The 19,539-nt window shown below is 46.4% G+C and overlaps 1 protein-coding gene across 2 annotated transcripts; it reads right to left on the bottom strand.

Annotated features, from left to right (window-relative positions):
- Positions 218-8,694, bottom strand: KLHL38 (kelch like family member 38). Of its 2 annotated transcripts, none has more exons than XM_021088954.1 (4): positions 8,446-8,694; positions 6,388-7,977; positions 2,366-2,471; positions 218-1,327 (listed from the first exon to the last, which is right to left on the bottom strand). In XM_021088954.1, the coding sequence occupies exons 2-4, from the start codon at positions 7,738-7,740 to the stop codon at positions 1,029-1,031; spliced, it is 1,758 nt and encodes a 585-aa protein (XP_020944613.1). In that variant the 5' UTR covers positions 7,741-7,977; positions 8,446-8,694; the 3' UTR covers positions 218-1,028. The 2 variants fall into 2 exon arrangements, with proteins under 2 accessions (XP_020944613.1, XP_020944614.1); XM_021088955.1 differs by having other exon boundaries at positions 225-1,327; positions 8,422-8,637.

Genomic DNA, 19,539 nt, shown 5'->3' with positions numbered 1-19,539 from the left:
GCTTCAACTGATTCCTGAGTTTGGGACCGAGCTAGTGTGGGAGGCACTGTGAGATAAAGAGGGCCACGGGGAAAGTCAGCCCTGGCATTGGAAGGGCTGTAATCTCTGAAAGAATTTGTTGGCTTTCCTCAGGAAAGCAATTCTCGTAACATTTACCAAAATGAAAATCGTGATTAATTCTGCAGGTTTATAGCTCGCTGGAGGCTGGAGAAAAACATCATTTGGCATCAGAAACAAACTTTATTCCAGTGGTGCAGATACTTTTGCAAACACTAGCAACTGAGGTTCGCATACTCTCCTGGAGTTCCAATGCGCTACGTTCTAGAAGGTAGAGGAACATGGGCTCAGCCAGTTGCTCTTTCTGCCGCCTGGACCAGATGCTTCCAGGGACCCCTTTGGGTGTCTTCACCCTCTTGTTCCTAATGGCCATGCTCTCTGGGCAGATGTGGTTCTTATCGGCCCGGCATTTCTTGCTTTGGGGAACCACTTCTGTCCCATTAGGTGCAGTCTGGCAGTTTTATCAGCGACAGTCGTTAACCCCACCTCTGCCTGTGGAGACAGGATCCAGGTCAAGCTCACTTGCACAGTCTCGGGAAGCACAGTCTACAGTCTCTGGAAGTATTGCGGGAGACAGGGAATTCAAAAAGAACCAATCGGCATTGTTTTGGGGAGGGGGCGTTTCTATGGATAAGAGTAAAGTTCTTTCCTAAAGGTGCCAGATTGCTAGACTTTCTGTCACATTTCCTCACACTGGATGAAGAGGCTAAAGAAGCTTGTTTGCAGAATAAACCCTAATGGCAATGAGGTAGAGAAGGAGGGAGGGAGGGAGGAAGGGAGAGAGGAAAGACAGACAAGAGATACAGAGACAGAGAGTTCTGTGAACAGTAGGCTTGGTCTCAGGCCTCCAGGCTCTAGAACTTTCAGTCCTGAGAGCTCTCCCTGCACCCTTTCAGAGTTAAGCTCTTGGAATCGGGTTCTGTCTCTTGCCATAAGAGCATCTCGACTAAGCCAGGTGGCTTCTCAGTTTCTCATGGGCCTGAGGGGACCGTGACAGAGTGGGGGATGCATTGGAGAGTGAGGCAGGCGTGGTCAAAGAGCTTGTGTGGCAGCTGGCCCTGGGACGTCCAGGTGTCTGTCTCGGGGTCGTAGCAGTCAAAGGAGGCCAGGTCCTCGATGCTGCAGTCCGTGGTCAGCCGCCGCCCTCCCGTCACGTAGAGCTTCTTCCCCATCACCGCCGCCCCGTGGTGCATCCTCCGGTCTTTCATGTCCGCACATTTGACGAATTTGTTGGACTGGGGGTCGTAAGCAAGGATCCTCCGCGTGTAACCTGAAAGCCAAGTGGCATATCAACCAGGTCAGCGATACTCATTTGGAACTGGAGACGAGCGGCCGGGAGACCTGTCCGACCTCTGCCAGCACCTACCTCTGAGGCTGGACTCTCAACTGAAGCGTGGAATGTTTCATGAACCCGCCCAAGGTCTCGTGTATGGCAGAGCCGGGGTTTGGACCCAGATCCGTCTGACCCTAGCCTCTACATCGTAGAGAGCAGAGATGCCATGGGCCTTCTCAGCCTTGTTAGCTTTTGATTTTTTTTTTTAATTATTGTATGGTTGATTTACAATATATTTGTTTCGGGTATGCAGCAAAGTGGTTCAATTACATTCAGTTACACAAAATATTAAGTATAGTTCCCTGTGCTATACAGGTCTTTGTTGTGTATCTATTTTATATATAGTAGTGTGTGTATGTTATTCCTAAATTCCTAAATACGCTCATCCAAGAGTTTTAACAGTCCAATGAAGGTGCTTTTGGGAACTCAAAAGTGAGTCCCCACAACAGCCCTATCTGGTGGGTACTTTTAGGAGCCACATTGTGCAAGTCAGCAAAAAGATGCACAAAGAGGTTAATAACTTGCCTCAGAATATAGAGCCAGTTAGTGGCAGAGTCAGGATTTGAACCCACGTCCATCTGACCACCCCACCAACCAGCCCTCGTAACCCTAACATTATACTGCAGTTACCGAGAAATGATCCCTAAGCAGCTAATCTTATTTACAACAGCAAATGTTTTTTGACTGTTTGCGCCGGGTCTGGGATCGTGCTGAGAGGTTTAGAGATGTGAGCACTATTTTATGCTCGCAACTCTATGAAATAGGTATGATTTTATTCCTTGTTTGCAGATAAATAGAGAAATTTCTGGATGAGGAGAGAGCTTTGTTAAGCTGTCCATACCCCCCCTGATTGGCTGGGTGTGCTTTAAAAAAAAAAAAAAACTGTCCCAGAGAACAGCATCTGTCTATCCGCGACGCTTTTTCCGTGGGAGATGCCACGTTGGTGTCCGCTCTCCATCCTCTGTTCAAACTCACCTCCCACGATGACGATCCGCTCCCCCAGCACCACGGCGGGGGCACAGACGTTCTTGATCATTCTCGTCTCCATTTTGAACCACGTGTTTCTGGAAATGTGATACACCTGAGGGAGAAATACATAATCACAGCATTTCACTTTAAAGTGTGCTGCATGTTTTTTCCCTTTTTTTTTTTTTTAAGGTTAGAGGTGTACTTTTTTAAAAAAAATTTTTTTATCTTAGTTGATTTACATGTTCTGTCAGTTAAGTGCTGCATGTTTTTAAGAGACAGAAGAAGTGATTAAGTGGGCGAAAGAGCAGTGATTTCTTTTTCTTTCCACTTTTTTTTTCCAGTCCTGACAATGTAGCTATATTACGATCAACAAATAAAATATAACTAAATACGAGAAAGAAGGTTGTTATTCGAAATTGGTCTTTATGTGTCCCCATGAGATCGGTAGCTGTGTGTCTATAGGACAGACCATGTGTTTGTCGCATGTGTTTGCTTAGCTTGCTTCGAACGTGTCTTCTCCTGCCCGTGAAAAATGGAGCAACTTGGATGTGCATAATACCAGTGATTTTTTAATCATTTTTATTTCTGGCTCATGTTTAAATTTCTAACTGTTCCAGTGTATCTAAGAAGATCTTAAGGCCAAGAATAAATTCGGGGCTAAATGAGGAAGGCTTTTGAACTGTTCCTATCTGAAAGCCATTAGCATCGTAGGAAAAAAGGAAGCATGAGAAAAGGAGGAAATGGCAAAGGGTGGGGGCAGGATTCCTTGGCCTTGGTCTGAAATGGAAGCAAGTCATGATTCCCCAGAGCATGTTCTCCTGTTAAATCCCTCAGTTGAAAGTTCAAGTGTCCAATGTCAATTAGTTCATTAATTAACAAAGTTTAGCACCAGAGATATAGGCTGGACTTCACATATAAGAAAAGAAGGAATGAATACATTCCAGGATTCTTCACTGGAAATTCTTTCTATAGAAACTATAATTGCCACCATGTCAAAGGCCTTGCATTTTATCTTTTCACCAAATTTGATCTTCACAACCATCCTATGATGTAGATACCATTAGTTCTCTCCATTTTTCAGATTAGACCATTGAGGCTGAAAGAGGTTAAGTGACATGCCCAAGGTCACATAGCTAGAGTGGCAGAAGGTCTGGTCTGGTCGAACCCAGAGTCCACGCTTTTGTCCATCCACACTCTTGGCTCTGCTCGGGTAAAGGCTTTTGATGCCCTTGAAGTTGGTGAAGCATAGAGGGGGCTAAAGCTGGAGATGAGGGCAACCACATGGCTGTCAAACCCTGTAGTCTCCTCTGCATATCTATAGGTGACACTCTAGAAATTGAGATCCATGGAGGAAAAGGAAACACTGGTTGCATTTTACTGAGTCATTGCCTCCTGGCTTTCTGTTCTCTATCAGCGCTGGTGATGGTTTCAAAAGTAAACATTTGCTTCCCATCTTATGATAGGTTGAGGCAAGGATAACAAAGGATGGTCTTTGATCCGTGGAGGAAATGATACTTTGTTATGGTAAAGGATTTGCTTAACGTCATCCAGCAATAGGGGTAGAAAGAAGGCTAGGTAGCAAGGGACACGTACACACAATTTGCACAGTATCCCCACAGTGGTAGAGTTCTTCAAAGAATGCTTGCATGCAGATAAACCATCCGTGAAGAAATCTTTGAACCTATGCCTGAAAATCCAGCCTGCCCCATCAAGTAACCCCAAGCATTCATCCTGAGCTATATCTGAATGAGTACAAATTTCCATTACAGAGCTAGTGCTAGGCAGATAAGAAGGGCTTCCAAATGAATACTTGCCCCATTTTTTCCTTCTCAGGACTGCAGTGGAAAAGGATCATTCACATATTTTTTTTTTTTCCGTTTTGTTTTTTTGGCTCCCCCCCACACACCTGTGGCTTATGGAAGTTGAAATTGGAGCTGCAGCTGCCAGCCTATACCATAGCCACAGCAACGCCAGATCTGAGATGCATCTGTGACCTACACCGCAGCTTGTGTAAGTACTGGATCCTTAACCCACTGAGGGAGGCCAGGGATCAAACCTGCATCCTCATGGATACTAGTCGAGTTCTTAACCCATTGATCCACAGTGGGAACTCCATTGTTTATTGGCTTTTTAAGAGTCTTGTTTGATTGTCCTATGCATTTTTCTTTTCTTTTTTTTTACCCTTATGCAAACTTTTAACGAAGTTTTTTTTTTTTTTTTTTTTTTGGTCCTTTTTAAAAATCAAAGGTAAAGTTGATTTACAGTCTATGCTTTCCTTGTTGAGGTAGTTTTTTGGCGCTTTGTATTTATTCTTAGGAATTGCTAACAATTTTATAATTGTTAGCGTATTTATGGACTTTCTTTTGAAATACAGTTTTTAAAGCAGTAAGGGAACCAACTATAATGGCAAAAATGAAAATCATGTAAAAATATATGTGTGTGTGTGTATATATATGTGTGTGTGTATATATATATATATATATAAAAGAGGTAAGGGGGACTCTAGCTTTACATAGAAGCACTTTATTACACCTGTGGTTTGTGGCCAGAGCTTGTGGGTTGGGGGGCAGCAGAGCATGTCTCTCTTGGCTCAAGTGAATGAGTGGGATTTGGAACAGACTAGAATGGTCTGCCTAGATATTCAGGAAAGAGCCAAAAATATGGTATGGAGAAGTGAAGGAAAGCAAAAAACAAGAAAAGAATTAAATCAGAATTGTCATTGTTCTGTCTCCTCTGGCACCGGCTCAGCCCACTCCACCGTCATCCCTCCCCTGCGCCTCAAGAAGCTTCTCCCAGTGCTCCTCCTTTGTCCACTCAGGCCTCTGCCAGGCCCTTCTCCACAAAGCATCCAGAGGGAACTTCTACAAGTGAAAATCGACTACCTCCCAACCCTGTTACCCTCAGGCTCGAACCCCAATTCCTTGACGAGGCCTGGAAAGCCCTGCCAGATCAGCCTCGTCTTTGCAAACACCCATCACCTAAAAATGTTCTGGAATTTCTGTAGGAGGGGGGCAGGGGCAGCAGTCTGGATGGAGGGGGTTTCCCAGAGTGACTTGGGGCTGCCGATGGAGATTACGGGGGGACCAACCACCCCCAGCTCGGCCTCGGCGCCCAAGCTTTCTCCCCCTTCCTCTGGGTCACAACCATGCTCACTCTTGGTTCCTCCAGGCAATGGACTATGCCCCTTTTCCCGCTTCAGGGCCTTTGTGTTGGCGGATCATCTTTAAAAAGAGACTCGTTAATTGAAGGTTTTCGTATCTTTAGTTGAGCTGCAGAGACTAGGACTTGCATCAAGCTGGGAAACACCCAGTATCTGAGATTTTTATCTTTCTTAATCACGTTTCTCAGAGAGCTTGTTAGTGACATTAGCACCCCCTGTTATTGAAGGTGGGGGTCCCCAACCTGGCTGTGCCTTCAACTGTCCCGTAAACTTTTGTAAACTGTAGACCCCGGAGGTAGCAGGTCTGAGGTTGGGTCTCAGGGGTTTTGGTGACAGACTGTGGACCAGTGCTGGGAAATCTTTTAAGGCCTTGCTGATTTAGGTTAGAAGCAGCTACAATATCCCTAAAGGACTTCATGATCTGGCATCCAGCGTGTCCTGGCTAGAACCTTTAGAAGCCTCTGATGTACCTTTGTATGTATTAATCTTACACAAAAAGATTTCATACATGGATAAAATCTGGCTGAACTTTAACTAAGTCCTTCCTTCCCTCTTTTTTCCTGCCCCTGCAAATGGCAAGTGTGTATGTATATATGAATGTATGTGAGTACATGCATGGATGTATATGCGCATTTGTGTCATGACACATACATGGTGTACATGGATGTTGTGTGAATGTATATGTGTGTGTGCGTGCATTTGTGTGTGTCTATATGGATGAGTGTGTATGAGTGTGTGCTCAAGTGAGTGTGTGCATGTGCATGTGCACATGCGCGTGTGCATGTGCGTGCATGTGCGTGCGTGTGCGTGCGTGTGCGTGCGTGTGTGTGTGTGTGTGTGTGTAGGCAAGATGAGAAGGACCAATTACCTGGATAAGGCGCACGGGGTTCTGCATGACGTCCTCTCCCCCAAAAAGGTAGAGTCTTTGGTCTTTCACAGCGACCGCAGGGTGGAGCACGCCCACCGGCATGGGGGCCATCCTCTCCCAGGCGTTGCCGATGCTGTCATATCTCTCCATGGAGCCCAGGACCTCGTGCCCTTCTCCAATCCCCCCGATGGCGAAGATGAAGTTCTTGTGGGCCGTGCTTCTATGGGAGTAGCGGGCGGCCAGCATGGGCGGCCCCGGCCTCCACTGGTTGAGCTTCAGGGAGAAGACGTACACGCTGTGGCTGGGCTCGCTCTTCCCCGCGCCCACGGCCATGCCTCCCAGCAGGTAGACGCTGCGGTGCAGGGTGACGGCCGAGGCCTTATACAGCCGGGCCGGGAGTTTGGCGAGGCTCCGCCATTGGCCGCTCTGTGCGTCATACAGCAGGACGTCCCTGGTGGTCTGCTGGTTGTCCTTCCTTCCACCCAAGAGGAGGAGGAAATCTTGGTAAGAGTTTCTTGGGGGGACGTGCCAGAGCAGTTGGAGGTCCGGGGCGCTGGGGGTGCTGTGCAAGGAGAACATCTGCCTCCTGGCCGCCTCCAGGATGGTCCGGCATGGGGGCGAGGACTGCAGGAGGGCGTCGTTGGCGATGAAGTGGTGGAAGAAGGCCGGGTGGACGTACTGAAGCCTGACCTGCCTGAACAGCTCCTGCACGTGTCGCTTCCGGGCCTGGAGGTCATGCTTGATCCAGACCATGAGGGCCTCAAACACCTTCTCCTCCTCCCCACAGAGCCCGTCGTCCCCCAGATAGTCTCGCAATTCCAAGGCACAGAGCTCCTTCAGATCAGCCGACGCGGCCACCTCTGGGAAGTGTGTCAAGGCCACCTCCCGGGCTTTCCTCCTGAGGGGCTCGCAACTGAAGACCTCAGAGAGTCTGACCATGCCCAGGCAGTTGCCGGGGGTCAGCTGGCTCTGGAGGTAGGAGGAGCAGGCCTCAAGCAGCTTGGGGTACTGCAGCATGGAGGCCGCCTCCATCAAGGGCAGGACGGTTTCCGCTGTGATGCGCGCCTCGCCCGTGTACACGTACAAGATGATGCGCTCCAGGGTGGCAGAGTCGATGCCTTTCAGCTGGACTTTGGCCTCCCGGCTCTCGCGGAAGTTGCTGCAGAACATGGCCCTGAAGTAGGGGCTGCTGGAGGCCAGCACGGTGCGGTGGCAGGGGGCCTCCCAGGGCCCCGTGCAGATGCTCACATCAGTCAGGATCCTGCTTTGCCTCAGGCGGTTGAGCTGCCGCAACAAGTCAGAGGAGAAGTCCTGGTCTTTGAAGAGCAGCCCATCCGGCAACTCCTCGTCCATCCTACAAAGACGGGGAGAAGTCCCCAGAGGGAGCACGTGCTGGAGGGTTTAGCGGTGGTGGCCCCAAGACTTAGGGCCGCTACGTCCCTTCACCAGGATGCTGTGGGTATCGCCACGATTGTCGCCTAGCGACACTGGAAAGGGAGACCCCCTGCAGCCTGGGCCTCACAGCAGACACCTCTCTCTTTGGTTAGGAGCACTCTCAAAGGTAACAGGCAAACAGTATCTGCGGATAATCTGAGAAACACACAGGAAAAACCGAAAGAAGAAGACGGTTGGATAAATCGGGCAAAGCTGAAGATGGCCAGGGGTCACGGGCTGAAATGTTAGCCTGAAGCAAGGTGACAGTCTGTGCATTTGATCAGCAAAGTCTGCGCACTTTTCCCCAGATTGGTTCTCAGCACATCTCTTATTTGGTAAACTCATCTGAACATCTTGCTGGGCGTTAGTCCTTCCCTAAGGATGTCACTGTGGGGGCGTGGCCCTCTGGCAACCAAACAAACGGGGGATGAAAGTGGACCTTTGCGATTTTTTTTTTAACATGACTTCACAGAATCTTTTGGGGTTTGTTTTTAAAATGAGATACGTAGAAAGCACAGACCAAACAATGCCCTGGACGGGATTTATTGGATGACATCTGGCCATCTACCTGCAGAAGAATGAAACATTAGAATTATTTACCTTGTTGTGTGAGGAGACACCCACCTGATGCCTGGTCCGGCTGGTCCCTCCGGAGAGTGTCCACCTCTGGCTCCAAATGAAACCGTAAAGCCAGGCCTTTCCTTCAGCTGGCAAAGGATTTGTCCTGGGAGAATTCCGGGTTTGTTTATGTTGAAGGCACTTTCACAGTTTTCTAGAGCTTTGTGCAAGAACGGCTGGGCAGGGAGACAGTGTATACATTCCAGGGCTAAGAATAGTTGCATATGTACTTTCCACTGTTATGACATGTGACTTGCCAGTTGCCTTTTGCAGCAACCCAAGGGCCTGCGGGGCCGGCGCATGCCCACATGCCCTGTTTCCTTGGCAAGTGTTTACATTGGCAGAAATAGATCTGGAGGGACGGCTTCTCTTAGAGAAGACTTTGCTGCCCACTTGGACCCATCCCTCGTCCCTTGTCCTAAAAGAGCCCGGAATTCTAGATGTCTGTAAACAGGTTGTTGTGACCTGGGGAGAGTGGCTGAAGATAGTTCTGGGCAGGGAGAAGGTGGCGGATGGTCACAGGGACGCCAGAACATGGGCCCAAGCGTGGTGTCTATGGGTCTCTATTTCCTATGTCTGCTGGCAGAATCACTGGAGAGGCCCCAGGGTCATGGTATCTATGAGGAAAATAAATTTTTTGTTTTTGCCTTTTTTTAGGGTTGCACCTGTGGCATATGGAGGTTCCCAGGCTAGGGGTCAAATCAGAGCTGTAGCTCCTGGCCTACACCACAGCCACAGCCACAGCCACGCGGGATCCAAGCCTCATCTGTGACCTACACCACAGCTTGTGGCAACGCCGGATCCTTCACCCACTGAGCAAGGCCAGGGATGGAACCCGGGTCCCCCTGGATACTAGCCAGGTTCTTTAACCGCTGAGCCACAACAGGAACTCCGAAAATTGTTTTTAACATGGGCGGAGCACCTCAGACTTTCCAGACTTGGGAAAGACCAAACCTGTCTTGTTCTTCCTTGTCACAGGGGCTTCTGGTTTAAAGTGGCAGAAGGGCAGTTCTCCTGCAGGTCAGACTTGCTTCTCACAGACTGCTGCTGACTGCTCTGCAGTTAGATTTTTGGAGTTCAAGCTTGCTTTTCTGCTCTATTTTTCCATTTTTCTTTTTTTTTTTTTCCCCATCAGGGAGGCTTGAGCTAGAGGAAGAAGACAGGTATATTGCCCCAGGAGGAGACGGGGGAGGGGTGAGACAGTGGGGGGAGAGAGAGAGGGAGAGAGAGGGGAGGGGAGATGGAATAAAGAGGAGGGGGAAGGGCGAGGGAAGAGGAGGAGGTGGGAGAACAGGGGAACAAGGATGATGGGGTAGGAAGCAGCCTCCAGCTGGGAGAATTAGAACCCGGGTGGAGGGCTATAGAACCAGCAAAGATGAGTTAAAGGGACCCGGGTCTGTCCCGCCCCTGCCCCCACGAGGTCCTGATTGAGCGCAGCCGCAGCGAATGGCAGGGAAGCCCAGCTTCCTCTCCTTCTCAAGTCTTGCTTGGACGTTTGCAGCAGCCTCCTGTGCTGATTGTCCCCCTCTCTCTTCCAGTACATTCACCCTGTCTCCGCCAGAGTCACCCTGAGGAGGCAGATCAGAACCTGCCAGTCCCCTGCATCCTGCCTTCAGCGGCTCCTGCTGTCTGTACGATGAAGTCCCGACTCCTTAGCAGGAGTCAGGCTGGTCTCCTGCCCACCTCCAGAACCATCTCCTGCCACTTCCCTGTCCCACCTACCGTTTTGACTCTGGCTCCATCAGACAACTTGCAGATCCTTCTATGTGTCTGGTCCCTGTTGGGGAGGCTGGGCTGGGCTGGCCTCTTGGCCAGAGCATGGTGGGGTGGGGGGGGTGGAGTGTCTCTCATAATTGCAGGTCACAGAGCAGATCATGCCCAGAAGCACCTAGAAAATCAAAGTCAGGAAGGCATACCTATCACATGTCATTGGGGCCAGGGGCGTGGAGGCCAGAATTAGGAGAAGTTCTGACCCAAGAGGGTCAGAGACCCTTGGAGGTACAAGCCCGGAGCTGGAGAGAGGAGCTGTGACTCTTCCTGTGCTTCTGAGCCGGGCTGGGGACGTAGCGAGCCACTAGGCACATTCCTTGAAGGGCCGGAGGTCCTTCTCTGTGTGCTTCTGGGCCTTTGCACGTGCTCTTCCCTTTGCCATCCTTTCCGTTTTCACTTCTGAACTCCTCTGCATCCTTCAAAACTTGATTTGTGTATCAGCATCTCTGAAGGTCTTCCTTGACCCGCTCAGGACTCGGCACTCCTCTGTACCGTTTCTGTTCCCTCGACACACGTCTAATAGCACATGCCTCGTACCCTCATTGCAATCATGTTTGCCCGTGCATGTCCCTCTTGTTAGAATGGAAGTGTCTGGACAGCAAGAACTGTGTCTTCATTGCTTCTCTCTCCCCAGTGCCAAGCGCGAGCCTGATGCACGGTGGGTGAATTATCTACCTGGCAGAATGGAGACGAGGCAAAGAGAAGCTCCGCTGGGTACACGTCATGTTTCCACCTGCCGTACAGGTTTAGCAGGGCTGCCTCGTACAGCTCAGGGTGTAGCTATTAGACGGCAGTGCAGATGGTGCTTTGCAGTGGCCCCCATGTCCCTCGTGTTCATTTAATCCACTACCATGACGAAAAGTCCAGTGATTGCTTTTGCCGCAGAGCAAGAATTAAGTTCAAGGTTGGGAACTGAACTTTGGAGGTATTTCCAACTCCAAAGCTAGTGCTTTAGTCCTTGGCCTCAAGGGAAAAATAATTTCCTTGTTGCTCTGACATGCCTGTATTTTTTCTCTTCCAGCCAGTGGGCAAGCCAAGAGCTTGTTGTGAGGGCCATGGGCAGGGATTTCTGAGAGGGCACGAACATAGTGCCACCCGCGGGTGGGAATCTTGGAGCGTCCCCTACATTTGTTCCCTAACTAATTAGACCTTCTGGAATCTAGCCCTGTCAGGTGTTCAGACAAGCTCTGGTGTGTAGCGTCAGTGTCTGACCAACTTTAATAAATCCTTTAGATTCTAAAGTCTAGGAAAAAACAAAAACAAAAACAGGCCCCGTTCAGTTGGCCTGGCCTGCTAGGCGAATTCTGACTCTACGTTAAATGTCAGGAAAAGACCCAAATAGAGTCATGGTGTTTACTTGCAAGCAAACACACACACATAACACTAAGCCTCGACCGAAAAGCCCATCCACCACCCCCACACAACCCCAACTGGCCACTTGCAATTTATAAATCTGTTCGTCTCCCAGATTTAATGCTCTTTGTCTTAACTTTATGTCCTGGCCTTCTTAGACAGATGCCTCGGTTTAGGATCTGAACATATGGGAACCTAAGATAAATGAGGACTTTCAGCTCCTTTCCCCTCCTTAGGTTGAAAGTTGGTGTCTTAAGGAGTCAAGAGTCGGGCTTTGCAGCATGAAGACTTGGGAAAATCTTGACATTTCCTCTTGGCATTTGCATGGTCTTGGGCAAGTAGCATTGTTTTATTGAAGGATAAGTGATTTAAAATATTGTGTTAGTTTCAGGTTATTGCATAGTGATTCAGTATTTTTGTAGATGATACTCCACTTAAAGTTATGACAAAATAATGCTATACAGTATCTCCTTGTTGCTTATTTATTTTGTATGTAGCCGTTTGTACCTCTAATCTCATGTCCCTATTTTGCCCCTCCTCCTTTCAGGCTCCCTTTGGTAACCACTCCTCCAGCCTCAGTTTCTCCATCTGTTAAATGGGCATAACCTTGTCACAGAGACTTAAACGATCGGAAGCATCTAGTAAAGTGCCTGACACAGTGTAGGTTCACAGTCAGTCGTGGTTAGTATTATGCTATTACTCTGAAAATAATCTCATTCGATTCCAATAGGTCCTGGTGCCCAGTTTTCAGTATCTAAGTTAGTCTCCTTCTCACTCTAGCTGTTTCCTTTGCCTCCATCATTTGCTGTTTTTCTCATAATCTATTTAGCTTTCAGGGGTCCTGGATTCCCGTCCAGGCCGTGTCATGGACAGGCTGTGTGTTTTTAGAGCAGTCACTTAACCTCTCTGTACTTATATTCTCACTTGGCTATGAAGGTGTTGGCAGGTGACCTCTGAGCACCCCCTCTTTTAGCTCACCCTGTGATTTGTGCCCCGAAAAGGCCAGAGAAGGGACTGCCAGGGGTCGAGCCTTACAAAAAGGGCTTCCTCTGAGCTTTTGCATGTCTCTGGCCTGAAGCCTGAGGCACTGGCCTTGATGCCAGTTAAGCTGCCAGCTGGTACTCTTTATTATTTTGTCCTTTTAAGTAAATTCAGAAAGCCATCAGTTTCCTTGTTGATTTTTTTAAGATTTTCTAGTTATTTATTTTTTTATTAAAGTATAGTTGATTTACAATGCTGTGCCAGTTTCTGCTGTGCAGTATAGTAATATGTATATACGTCCATTCTTCTTCTCATACTGTCTTCCATCATGTTCTATCCTGAGAAACTGGCTGTGGTTCCCTGTGCTGTACAGTAGGGCCGTGCTGTGTATCCTTTCTAAGTCTTGCATTGATATCGCAGGGCTCTTAGACTCAGGAGGCCTCTGTCTCTTTCCCATCTGGGTGAGCTGGGCCTGGATTCCAGGGCAAGGGCAGTGCTGCTGGCTCAGGTCAGCCACAGACCTGACACCTCCGGGCCAGGAAGCCACGAAATGCGCTCCACCGTGTGTCCAGTCCTCCCAACACCTTTTGAGGCCAGGTGTTACTTTCACACTAACCAGTGAACCGTGGCCGGGGCGGGTGCTGGGACGTGTATTTCAAGAAGGGACATATGGGCATGTAAAAGCCTTGGGACAGCTCCGTGACACCCGGACGATTGTTCTCTGCTGGCATCAGAGTGTCTCCAGTCTCCACAGCCCATAGGTGTAGGAGAAAACTGAGGAGCAGACAAATAGTTTCGGTGATCTGGATCATTAAAAGCTGTAGGAAGAAACTTGCCTCTTGCTGTGTGATCTTAAAACTTGTCTGTGTCTGTGAGCGCCTGTCTATCAGGGTCTGTACCTATCTGGCTGGGTATGTTTTTTTTTTTGTTTTTTTTGTTTTTTTGTTTTTTGGTTCTGGCCACACCCTCGCATATGGAAATTCCCAGGCCAGGGATTGAGCCCACGCCATAGCAGTGACAACGCCGGATCCTTAACCTGCTGAGCCACAAGAGAACCCCTGGCTGGGTATGTTCTTTAACCAGCTTATGGGAAGCTGAGCAAGGACTGTGTACTCCAGACAATGGCCAAAAGGCATCCTGCTCCCTAATTCTGGGGTTGCTATGACAACCGTCCTTTGAGAGCTAAAAGCTTAGCTACTTTTACTAAGCCAATAGTGTAAACAACTGCCTTCCCAACTCTTCCTCCATCCTGTCCCACCGCCAGAAAATGTCTTCATATTTTCTTTCCCCTGGGGAGGGCTAGGGAAGAAAAAGGCCGACAGAGATGACGTCAGGATTGCTAGGGGATTGTTGGTATATAACCCAGTTGTCTGGCCCCCCTTCTCCCTGTAAACTAAAGTCTGACCTCATACATCATTTATGCCACAGATCAGCTCTCTGGGCTCTAAATCAAATTAGGAATAAAGAAATAATATGATCAAGGATACATTCTTCCCCTCCTGTTTTAGCACTGTGAGTCACAAAGAATAATACAATGCTTTGGTCTTTCTGCTCCCCAGGGTAGGCGCTAGCTGATGGAGCCAGAAATTTCAGCAGGAGCTTCACTCTCTCCAGGAGGCCACTGAGGCCTAGTTTGGCAGTTTGCAGCTCTGGTATAGACCTGCAGAGGAAAGTCTGTTGAGAGGTGAACTTTTCTCCTTAGAATCAGAATTAATTAGAATCCCTAGCAGAATGTGAGGATTGAATAAGGTGAAGTTCTAATTAACTAAGGATCCATCGTCTGTCCATTTATCCATCCATCATCCATCCATCCATCCATCCACTGAGTAAGAAAAGATCCCGGCTCTTGTGTGCTCACACTCTGGCAGGGAAGACAGACAAAGAAATAATTTAAATGCCCTAAGAGTTCTGAAGGGAAGCTTCCCTCAACCTCCCTCCTTCCCACCTCATTTACCTCCCACCACAAATTCCAGCTTTCCCCCGAAAGGAGAATTTTACACACACATCTTGAAAAACTCATATCGGGCTGAATTTGAATCATGTGTTTTCATCTCTCTCCTGTATTGTAACTCCTTGAGGACAGGGATAAGTCTTACTCCCCTGTCCCTCATCAGGAATGGCAGAGAAGTATCATGGGATTTTCTGATAGGGACTTTACTGGTGACTTTCTTTGAAGTTTTCCAAAACATTTTTTTTTTTTAATTTTTGTCTTTTTAGGGCCACACCCACGGCATATGGAGGTTCCCAGGCTAGGGGTCTAATCGGAGCTGTTGCCACCGGCCTATGCCAGAGACACAGCAACACGGGATCCAAGCCGCGTCTGCAACCTACACCACAGCTCATGGCAACGCTGGATCCCTTAACCCACTGAGCGAGGCCAGGGATCGAACCCGCAACCTCATGGTTGCTAGTCAGACTCATTTCCACTGTGCCACAATGGGAACTCCTTTTCCAAACATTTTTAATCTATTTATTTCTAAAGACCGAAAATAAAAGTAGAAGAGTATTTTTTGACTCCTTGCTAGATAAGAGAAAGAATTGGAAACACTTTTCCTTCTTTCTCCCTGGTTTTTGTAAAGATGACCTGAAATTTAAGGCCCAGATTTTTGTTATCACATTATTTTATGTACTATATCTTATCTTTCAAGAATGGCTTTGCTATTTGCTTTTGAGTCACATTTACAGTTATTTAGACTTAGCTCCATTCCTGGCTGATTTACATTTTCAATGCCAGTACTTTTATGGCACAACTTAAATGCTTCATTCTGACTCATCATTTGATTAACAAGGGTTCATTGACTTGAAAGATTTCTTAGGAAGAATATGAGAGAGGTGCATTTTTCTGAATCCTTTCTCATCTAAGATTCTTTTTTTTGTTGTTTATTTCCTACCATCTCCAAATAACACTCTGGCTAGATATAATAGTTTAGGGTCAAAAAATTTTTTTTGTTCGTACAAACTTCTGGTTATAAAATAGATAAGTTATGGCAATGTAATGTATATCATGAGGACTCTAGTTAATAATACTGTATCACGTGTTTGAAAGCTGCTGAAAGAATAGAGCTTAAAAGTCCTCATCATAAGGAAAAAGTTTTGTAACTCTGGTGATGGATATTAACTGGACCGATTTTGGCAAAATCATTTTGCAATACATACAAATATCCGATCACTGTGTTGTACACCTGAAGCAAATGTAAAGTTATATGTCAATTATATCTTAATTAAAAAGAAATAAATTATTTTCATCAAAAATTTCTGAAAATCACCCGTTTTATTCTGGTGAAGCCATGGTGCTACAGGGTAGAAGTTTGAGAAGTGACTGATTTATATCCTTTTTCATTTGTTAAATTCTTTTTTCTTTATTCTTTTAATTAAATATCTTGCCAAGATATGTCCAGTTATATGTTCTTTTTTTTTTTTTATAAATTTTGCCTATAAAACATGACTTTTGATTTGTATATTCTGGACTTTATTCAGCCCAGGAAATTTTTCTGTCATCGTATCTTTTTTTTTTTTTTTTTTTTTTGTCTTTTTGCTATTTCTTTGGGCCGCTCCCGCGGCATATGGAGGTTCCCAGGCTAGGGGTTGAATCGGAGCTGTAGCTGCCAGCCTACACCAGAGCCACAGCAACGCAGGACCCGAGCCGCGTCTATGACCTACACCACAGCTCACGGCAATGCCGGATCGTTAACCCACTGAGCAAGGGCAGGGACCGAACCCCCAACCTCATGGTTCCTAGTCGGATTCGCCAACCACTGTGCCGCGACGGGAACTCCTGTCATCGTATCTTTATTCCCTGTTTTACCGTTTTGCTTCTTCATGAACAACACTGTATATTTTAAAAATGTGGTCTCCTCACTGAAGTTATTTTCTCCTTTCAGACATTTACTTGCTCACCCTTGCATTCTAGAATACCAACCAGTTTGGTTATTATGAATTTCTGCCTATTTTACAAGAGGGAATGTCATTTTTTTTCCATTGATGTTGAAGTTTTTATTTACTTAAAAAATTGTGTTGTAGTTGATTTACAAGGTTTTGTCAATTTCTGCTGTACAGCAAAGTGACCCAGTTATATAGATATATATATGACCCAGTTATATATATTCTTTTATATATATATTATTTTTCTCATATTATATTATCTTCTATCATGTTCTACCACAAGCAATAGGATATAGTTCTCTGTGCTATATACAGCAGGATTCTGTAGCTTATCCATCTGAATGTAATAGGTTTTTTGTTTTTTGTGGGGTTTTTTTTTTTGCTTTTTAGGGCTACACCTGTGGCATATAGAGGTTCCTAGTCTAGGGGTCTAATCAGAGCTACAGCTTTCAGCCTACGCCACAGCCACAGCAACTCCAGATCCAAGCCGCGTCTGTGACCTACACCTCAGCTCTAGGCAACACCGGATCCTTAACCCACTGAGTGAGGCCAGGGATCAAACCCACAACCTCATGGTTCCTAATTGGATTTGTTTCTGCTGCGCCATGACTGGAAATCCTAAATGTAATAGTTTTTCTCTACTAACCCCAAACTCCCAGTCTATCCCACTTCCTCCCCCTCTGCATAATGCTGAAGTTTTTGAAAAAAAATTTTCTCAAGACTAATCTTAAGTCTTTAGAATGATGTTCTCTTTTCTCATCCTGCAGTATACTTTCAGGCTGCCTCTTTTCTTTATGTATTCATCTTTGAATGAGAAGGTTTATCCAGACCCAGTGATGGGCAACCAACAGACTGTACGGTTTGCCCTTGGAACTTCTGACTCTACCCTTGGCTGCTGCTTGAATGTCTTTACATCTTCAGTTGGAGGAATGGCTGAGTATTCCTCCTGCTTCCTAGCTTCGTTCCCATGGGTCCGGTGACATCCATGACTTTTGGCCCTGCTGGATTGAGGCGTGATTTCCCTCTATCTCCAATGCACAAAACAACTATAACCCTCCACTGCCCAACAAATGCCCCCCGCAGGCCCTTCCTGTCTTCCCCACAGTTTTCAAAACTTTGTGTATGCTGACTCTACCCCACCTTCAGGATGCCATGTGTCCCTGGCAGGGACTCTGCCCACCATCTCCTGCATCTTGCCCTGTTGGTTGCTTGGGAGTTGCAGTCTCTAAAAGGATATGAAAATGTTCTGGGGGATGTGCTAGTGTGAACCAAACTGTATTCTTGCTGCCCCAAAAGATATTACTGTGTAGTAGAGGATGGCCGGTCAGCTTTAAGATTGGTCTAGTCCTGGGTCTTTGAGTGCAAGAGCAGGAGTGTAGAAGAAATGAACTCTCTCTCTGTTGACTTTCACAGAACTGACTGTCCTCTCTTGCATGAGGTAAAGCATGAATAGGTCACTTACTGTTTCTCAGTCATATTGAGTTGATTCTCAACTGGGTTGTAATCAGTCCTGTCCTTCTGAGGTTGTGGTAGGTGTTCACCCTTTTTGTAAATCATTTCTGGTGGAAGAGAGATGCCACCAGAGACACTGTTTTGTATTAGGTTCACACATTGTTCTTGAGGTTCAGGCTTGAAAACTTCCCAAGGACTCATGAGCCCTTTGGATAAAGGCTTCCCTTGTCATCTCTTGACTTCTTCCTACACTTGAATAATCAAAAGGTAAAACAAAGGGTTTGAACAAAGACAAACACGGTGGATCTGGTAGCCTCCCTCCCCCTTGCTAGGGAAGCTTGCCCAAGTCCCCGGGGCTTTGGGTAAGGAAGTAGGAAGTATGTTCTGGTGTTTTCCATTCCAATGCAGGCCAGCACAGGCCGTGGCGTTTCAGACATGAGCTGGAGGTTGGGGAGTCTGCTATTTAAACTCTTCTTAACACCTAGTGCATTGTCAGTTGCCCAAAGGCATTATGCAATATTGGGCATAATAATAGCAATCAGAAACCTGCCGTTCTACCTCGGGGGATGTGCACATTATTCCTATTGTCATCTCCAGAGCTTTCTGCAACACAAGTGCCTGAAGGGAAACTTTCTCCGTGGCTCCCAAAGTAGAACACTAGACAGTGGAGGGGGCGGGTGGGCAACTGATGACATGACCGAGATTCCCAGTTGTCAGTGGAGGTTCCTCCAAAGGTGACTGCTGAAGAACAGTAAAGAGGATGAGCTTTTCTGAAATTCGGAGAAAATTTCAGGGGCGCATTGATTGATTAAATCAGTCCAACCCAAAATTATTGAACACCTACAGCACACCTGCCATCTTCCCTGCCTATGGAATGTGTTTGGCGAGATGCACAAAGATCTCATTTTCACCAGCCCACTCCTTACCCTGAAAACACCCCCTCCCCCAATTAAAGCAGGTAATGAACTAGACAACAACGAGGAGGATAGGGCAGGAGAGAGGGAACTTGATTGTTCCAGAAGGTGTCATCCAAATGTGACTTATCCCCAGAAAGAATATTCTATTCACTTTGCTGTACACCTGAAACAAATACAACATTGTAAGTCAACTATACTCCAAGAAGATTTTTAAAAGAGGATATAAAGCCTATTTATAGACATAGGGAAAGATTCAAGATATATAAGTAAAAAAAGAACTTAGAAAAATCCTGTACAAAATGATCTTATTTTTATAAAATATGTAGATATCTGTGTATATGTATCCATAAATATGCATATACCAGACTAGGATGTTTACATAATGAAATGTTGATAGTGATTATTTTTTCTGTCTTAGAGTAACTTGCCATTTCAGCTTTGTTCTGGGAGGTTTTTATGTATTTTAGTATTTTTTCAATGTACTATTTTTAATGTAGGACAAAAATAAACATTTTTTTACACTTTTACATTTAACATAATTTTCAAAAAATACTATCATGAGGAAAAAATGGGATTGCCAAGAATCAGTTATTCAGTATCTGTTCTGCAAAGAAGTTCATTGTGTCCTTTTTTTAGATTCCACATGTAAGTGATAGCATATGATGTTGGTGTCTCACTGTCTGACTAACTTCACTTAGCATGGTAATTTCTAGGTCCATCCATGTTGCTGCAAATGACATTATTT

The sequence above is a fragment of the Sus scrofa genome, chromosome 4 (assembly GCF_000003025.6).
Source record: "Sus scrofa isolate TJ Tabasco breed Duroc chromosome 4, Sscrofa11.1, whole genome shotgun sequence".
Classification (NCBI taxonomy): domain Eukaryota; kingdom Metazoa; phylum Chordata; class Mammalia; order Artiodactyla; family Suidae; genus Sus; species Sus scrofa.
Note: the sequence above shows the minus strand (reverse complement) of the source record. Positions and strands in the feature narration are given on the sequence as shown.